Source organism: Silurus aristotelis (genome assembly GCF_946808225.1).
Source record: "Silurus aristotelis genome assembly, chromosome: 21".
In the NCBI taxonomy this organism is placed as follows: domain Eukaryota; kingdom Metazoa; phylum Chordata; class Actinopteri; order Siluriformes; family Siluridae; genus Silurus; species Silurus aristotelis.
Window position 1 is genome coordinate 14,309,043 of NC_139594.1, and position 7,389 is coordinate 14,316,431.

The 7,389-nt window shown below is 36.7% G+C and overlaps 1 protein-coding gene across 1 annotated transcript; it reads right to left on the bottom strand.

The window, feature by feature from the left end:
* Positions 1-3,458: 3,458 nt before the first annotated feature.
* Positions 3,459-4,899, bottom strand: LOC310716484 (transmembrane protein 74). Its single transcript, XM_083523819.1, has 2 exons — positions 4,591-4,899; positions 3,459-4,318 (listed from the first exon to the last, which is right to left on the bottom strand). Exon 2 carries the CDS (start codon positions 4,282-4,284, stop codon positions 3,508-3,510), a length of 777 nt encoding a protein of 258 aa, XP_083379945.1. The 5' UTR covers positions 4,285-4,318; positions 4,591-4,899; the 3' UTR covers positions 3,459-3,507.
* Positions 4,900-7,389: the final 2,490 nt, after the last annotated feature.

Sequence of the window (7,389 nt, forward strand, 5' to 3'; positions counted from 1 at the left end):
GGCCTTGGTCAATCATGGTAATAAATGGTGCATTAGGCAAGATAAAATAGGAACGAGGTTTCATTTATTTTGTGTGTGTGTGTGTGTGTGTGTGTGTGTGTGTGTGTGTGTGTGTGTGTGTGTGTGTGTGTGTGTGTGTGTGTGTGTGTGTGTGTGTGTGTGTGTGTGTATTTATTTTGCATGTTCTTTTCAAATAAGCAGAGCCATCTCCTTGACCTGTCGTGACCTAATTTTCAGCCCAATCTTATTTCCTGCTTGCAGCTGCCGTCGCTGATTGCACTGAGTAATGGCACAGAGAGAACGATGAAATAGAAAACAGAAACATGATGCAAGCATTGCAAACTTACACAAAAACCTGAGCATATTTAAATGTGCTGAGTGAGTTCCCTATTCTGCATTTTAGAGCCACTTACCTGGAGAACATCAACCTTATGTTATTAACAACCTGTCAGACTGAACAATTCAGTATTACACTCAGGTTACATCTTCAACTTTTTTCTATGCTTGTGGATTAATGGCCACAAGGGAACAATTTAGTGATACATGAGCACTCTCAAAGTGTCAGGTTGTATTAGATTAAATGAACACACACACACACACACACACACACACACACACACACACACACACACACACACACACACACACACACACACACACACACACAGTGCACAAATTCCTTGCTGAACAACACACAGTACCTCAATATAGAACACTTTTCTTCAACATATATGACAGATCCACTAATCATCTCTCAGCATCAGTATTTCATCCATATTGAATACTCTATCTCTCTCTCTCTCTCTCTCTCTCTCTCTCTCTCTCTCTCTCTCTCTCTCTCTCTCTCTCTCTCTTCTCTCTCTCTTTCCCTCTCTCTCACTTTAATATTTTTTTCCCATTTGTCTCCTCCATTTTTCTTTCTAATCCATTTTATTTTTTTCTATTTATTGTTTTTTTGTTATTCTTTTTCAATAATTCTGTATTATTTTGCAATTTTTCTCTACCTTTTTTATAATATTTTTTTCTTTTATTTACTTTATTACTATTATTGTTTAATTTAATTTAACATTTTCCATATTTTTCTATACATTATTTATTATTTTTGTCTTTCTTTTAATTTAATTTATGTTTTTATTGTTATTTTATTTCCTTTGAATATTTTTTTGTATTCTTTTCTTTCCTTCTATCCTTTTCCCCCCTCAATTTTTCTCAATGTATGAGTAACTTAATAGAGTATATATTGTTCTCTAAAGTATAGGGGTGGTGGCTAAAAACTTTTTTCCATAATTTTTCATAATTATATTTCCATCCCATTAGCATTCATTAGACCTTATTTTATCATCTTTGAGTATCACATAAATAGCACAATACCCATAAGCGAACGTTTTATGCATGCTGTGATGAAAGGACACCATGGTGTGTATGCTGGTAATGGAGTGTGTTAGTGTGAGGATTCTTCAGTGTGACAGGCTACAGAACAGCAGTTTTGCGGTGTAATACAGGATAATCTAATCCACATCATAGTAAGCATTTCTGGTAATGAAGCCGCACTGCACAACACTCCTGAGTGTAGAGAGGTTTGTGATTGTTCAGAGCCTTCTCTATGTATATTTACTAAGCATAAAGAGAGGCTCAGTGGTATGGGAAGAGCAATTTCAGAAATAACAGCTTGACAGTGATGAGACAGGAAACACTTTTCAGTCAATTTTCAGCATAAAATGGATTACTTTTGGGTTACATTTTATAGATTACATTGTAGGAACATTTTTAATACTTCTTAGATTATTCTATTGCTTTTTAGGGCATTTTACAGGTTGTCACAAATTCTAGAACATTTATTTGATCTTGTTTATAAATTATTTAATAAAGTGGATGCACTATGGGAAACAAGGGCCATTCCATTAGGAGTATTTTACAATGTTATTTTCTTTTGGTTACTGAAGTAAGGTTAACATGAGATTTAAAGCAAACCCCAACCATCTTGACCCTAAAAGACATGTACTGTGTCTGACCAGTCTTGACCATGGTACATTTTTCCCCTATGAAGTTTTGGGCCGTCGGGGTCAGCAAGTCTTCTCTGTTGGCCTAAATTCAGATCAGAATCAGTAATCACTGACTTACATTTCAATATATTTTTGTCCAAATTATTCCCAATATTCTATTCTCTTTATGTTTCTCTCTAGCATCAGTGCACCTGAGTGTCTATATACACTGGAGTTTCTATTCAGTCGGATTTCAGCTATCACATTGTGTTATCGGCCTTCACACAGCATTTTTTCAAGCATGAACTCTATGTTGCTTGATGCTGTTGTTAATCAGATTGCCACAAGTTGGCCACTCTACAGACCACTAAAAGGCGTCTAATTTTCACATCCTTTGATTGGGAGAGCGCACTAGTCAGAGCTTGCAAGCCGCATCGGTAGAAAACTGCACAAGCTCCAACATATTCATGTTGATTTAATAGCTGTTTTGTTTTTTCTACAATGGCTGACAGAGGAAAATAAATTAATTTGATCACATTTACAGGACAGACTTTTTGAGAAAAGCTGGACAGCATAAAGAAGGGTCAGCCAAAACAGTTCAAAACAGTTGTTAAGCTTTTTCATTAACCAGTTTTACTTTTGCATTTTCTTAACTGTATGTTAAATATCAATATTGTTTAATGATCAAGTTATCCCTAGTGTGGAAACCTCAGCTGTAGGTATATATGCATAGTGTGTGTGTGTGTGTGTGTGTGTGTGTGTGTGTGTGTGTGTGTGTGTGTGTGTGTGTGTGTGTGTGTGTGTGTGTGTGTGTGTGTGTGTGTGTGTTGTGTGTTCAGAAGCGACATCTGTTAATATTAACTGCACCCTCTGTTTATTAATGTAAACTACTCAAGACCACTCAAGCTGAGTATATAAATGTGTACACACTAATTATGTACATGCAAAAAATTATGTACATTCATTTGACTTGGAGATGCGGCATTTAAGCGGCGTCAGGCTGTCGAATAAAATGACCAAACCAAAAATCTTCACCATCACTGTCACAAGATTAAATATAAACCAGAGTATGTGTAGGTGCACAAAACAGACTCAGTGACATGATGTATTCTACTGATTCAGCTATAAAATCCATCTGTTACTACATTAAAACATGTTTACACAGAATATTTACAATGACACATATAGAACATGATGATCGGTTTCATGCAAAGCTAAATCGGAAAAGAAAAACAAAAACAGTTTTGTGCTGCTCTTTAGTTCTCCAATTCTCTGGTTTGGTTCGATAGTTCTGGGTTGAGAAAAAGAAACTTAGAGAAAGAAATAATGACCATAATGATCACCATCATAAAAAGTTTGTGCTACAATGTTTTTTTTCTTTTTTTTTGATTGAGTAAGTCTTTGTTAAGTCCTGGTTAAATTCCTGGTCCAACATAGTGACATGGCTGTAAATCCATTCACATAATTCAAGGTTAAAGATTGTCAGGTACCATACATAATCACAAAAAACCCCCAAACAATAAAACTAGCTAGAGATTTCAATGATTGCATCATCTTCATCCAGAGACAGATGTGTCGGGCCATTGTTTGGATTACCAGGACCTCTAAAATTTATAGAGCCATAGAGTTTCGCTGAGCGTTTGGAGCTTGCGAAAGCTTGTCGTCTGACCATCTCGCTTTTATACAAGGAGATCATGAGTAAGGTTGAGAGCACGACACCACCCAAAGTTAGAAGACAAAGGCCAGCGATTACACATCTGTCCAGGTGTGCGCCCACTCGAGCGTTCTCAAGTGCCAGACGCTCCATTTCCCTTGCCGAGACGCTGTCTGGACTGATTCTTACGTCACGGGGGACTGTGTAGGAAACAACCACCAGAAAGATCCCAGTCACCAAAAAAGTCACTGCACTAATGAAGCCGTAGTCAGCCGACTTCTCGTCCTGCTCAGCAGTGACATCATCATCATCAGAGAGATCCGGATCACAGAACGAGCTGGAATTGGTCTCTGGGTTCTGGATGTGAATTTCGACGTCGGTTACCTCGGAAAATCCCGTTTCAAAGTCCTCGTCAGTATGACACACGTGAACTTCTTCATCAGTCCCCCAGTGGTGAAAGAGCGGAGGCTCTGTCCGTGGTGCTGAAAAGCCCGTCTGTCCGCGCGCGCGCGAGTCCACGATTAAAAATGCCGTTTCATCCGTTCGTGCTGGATAATAACTTTCCTCGTGTTGCACGCTCCACTCGAGGTCCCTGTTAATGAGCTGACCACTTACAGGATTGGGGTAAAGGATCTTGAGCTCAGCCATGCCTTTTAATCCACTCTTTTTATCTCACCGTCATCTAAAATAATAGTAATAATAATAATAAAAATTATAAAAAGAAATAAATACAAAAATCAGCCACGCGCATTTACGCTCTTTGTGATCAGATGTATGCCCTCGACTCTTTTAATCATGCTGGTAGTCGATTTCATTATTTTAATCTTCTTAAAATAATGTGCTAAGCTCCCATTTCCACGCCCAACTTGATTCTGAACTAATACACATCACGCAAAAAAAAGAAAAAAAAAAAAAAACCACATACACACAAACACAAAAAGTGGCTCCTCCTACCTTCAGCATCATTTCCCATGTGTAGTTTCTGTTTCATGACTAGATGCCTTTATTCCCTTGTGTTTTCCGCAATCATGTAATAGTGGGCTGTTGGCGTGTTTCTTTATCTTCAGCATCTTCGGGAAATAAAACCCGCGACTCGTAAAAATAAATAAATAAATAGACATATAGTAGGAAAGATACAGACAGATAAAAAAAACCGAAATAAAGAAATCAATCAATCCTACCAGAAATTATATAGCTTTTTGTAGCGGATCTTTTTCTTTGAACGACTCTGGCTTGACACCGTCAGTAGTGGGTTTAATTAGGATGAAAAAAATCAAAGCGTGTTCCTCCTTTTCCTCCTCCTCCTCCTCCTCCTCCTTCTCTTCCTCCGCGCTGATAAGTTGAATTCTCTTAGATATATTACATTTCTTTTTCGTGCGCACTGACAGTGACAGAACCGGTTCTCAGGAATAAGAAACGTCAATCGAAAAGCCCACATTCTGAAACGAATTTTTGTACTTCCCTACTTCCACTGAATGCAGTCAGGACATGCTCTCTTGCTTTCATACTTGTCTGCTTCAGTTTCCTTGCTAACATTATTACAAAAAAAAGCAAGCATATTACCACTAATTATCATCATACTGCAGGCAAGATCCATGTTCCAGCACTGGTTGGAGTGAAAGATCTTGAGTGGCATGCTAAAGAGCTCTGATCTATCTTATTAAACATCTTTGAGATGAATTGAACACTAACGGCACCCCAGGCCTTCCTAACCCTACATCAGTACTTGACTTTACTAACACCCCTGTGGCTGCACCCTCCAAAATCAAGTGGAACATCTTCCCAGAAGAGTGGAGTTTATTATAACAGCAAATGGGGACTAAATGCGGAATGGGATGTTCAAGAAGCAAATACAAATCTTATGGTCGGGTGTCGATAAACAAACAAAAAAAAAAAACCCACAACAAATGACTTGATTAAGACTTTTTTCTTGTTTATTAAGTGCAACCATTAGAATGGTGGCTTTGTAGGTAGCAAATTAATTATTATATGACTGTAACTTATATGTTGCTAAAAGAAAGGGACCACTGAAGAACCAGTACTGAGCACATATTAATTTTGAACAACGCAGTGAATTGGATATTGTGTGTGTTTTCGCAATGTGTAATATGGCTGATGCACAGCTCCGGGGTCCCATTTTTCGGTCCGTGTAACATTTCCATTGTTCTCCTTGCGTTTCCTCTAATTGTTTCACCATCAAAAAAATGCCAATAGGTATCCAGGAGTGGCTGGACTACATTATTACTAGGTGTGACCGAGGTGTAAACGAGTATGTGTTTCCATGGTGTAAATGAATGCGTGGGTGCGCTGTGATGGACTGGCAAGCACGGATGTGTGTTTGATTGTGTGTGTATATATATATATATATATATATATATATATATATATATATATATATATATATATATATATATATATATATATATATATATATATATATATATTTATTTTTTTTTTTTTTTTTTGTGTGTTCCTTCATACTCTATGTTACTGAGATTGGGTCTGTGACCCTGATCAAGATAGGATTAAGATGGTCCTGTTGAAGGGTTGAACTGAAGAACCATGGTTCAGGACTACATTGGCCATAAGCAGTTTACACTCAAATGTCCATCAGTAAAAAAGCTCATAACCTCAACAATGATGAAATAATAATGAATAAATATACAGATGTCATTCAGAAGTTTGTGTCTGGTTCCTCTTAAAATTGTACATTTTCATTGTTAAAAGCGATATACAAGTACGATCAAACAGAATTTTATTAAATACAGGAAAAATTGCTAGGTTCACTTGACCAAAGCAACCACCCTGACACTCACATAAGACCAACAATTAATACATTTGCATATGCATGGACACAATGAGCCGAAATATATTATCTCTGATTGATGAAATCACAGTGAAATACAGTCATGGGCTGGCTTTAACTCAATCAATTGTATCCCACAAAATCCATATCGAGTAAAGACAAAAATGAGACTTACAACAAGTACACTTCATCCATCCAAAGTTAATTGAGTTTTAGTTTGAAATGCTGTTCATAACATTTCTGTTTAGTTTGTTTGGTATTCAGAGGAAATCTGTCATTAAGCAAATAGAGCATTTATAACTTAAAAAAACATAAAAATGAAAATTGACTTGCATATGACTAAAACCCATACACAGTGTGCAGAAAAAAGAATGTACAGTGTATATAAAAAACTTACACCCTCTTGTTACAATGACAGGTTTGTGTGATAAATATAAATGAGCGTCAAAATATCGTTAAACAAATCTGTGCCAAATTTCCCGTAAAAAAAACAAACAAAATCTGAGCCAAGTATTCATTTAGGGGTGTGTATACTTATGCAGCCAGTTTATTATACACTTTGTTTTTTTTGTTTTTCCCCTAAATAGTTTTTATTGTTTTTCATGTTCATTTTAAGATTACATTTTATTGTCAAGTCTGTTACACCATACAATGAAATGTATGTTCTGTGAAGATCTTAAGAAAAAAAAATAGACATAAATTATAAAGTTTTGCAGCAATAGATTGGGGCCATGTTATTATTCACATTTGTACAGGGGTTTATGTGTGTGTGTGTGTGTGTGTGTGTGTGTGTGTGTGTGTGTGTGTGTGTGTGTGTGTGTGTGTGTGCGTGTGTGTGTGCTAGGTATACAAAGGTAGTCTGTAGTCTCTGTTGTTATTTATAAATTGCTTTAGTATACTCTTTGTTCTGTTGTTAAAAATTTATTTTGCATTGTGGGTGTGTGGGT

Bases quoted from the DNA above. Each gene is read 5' to 3' on its own strand.
- LOC310716484 (XM_083523819.1), bottom strand. From the start codon at position 4,284: ATGGCTGAGCTCAAGATCCTTTACCCCAATCCTGTAAGTGGTCAGCTC.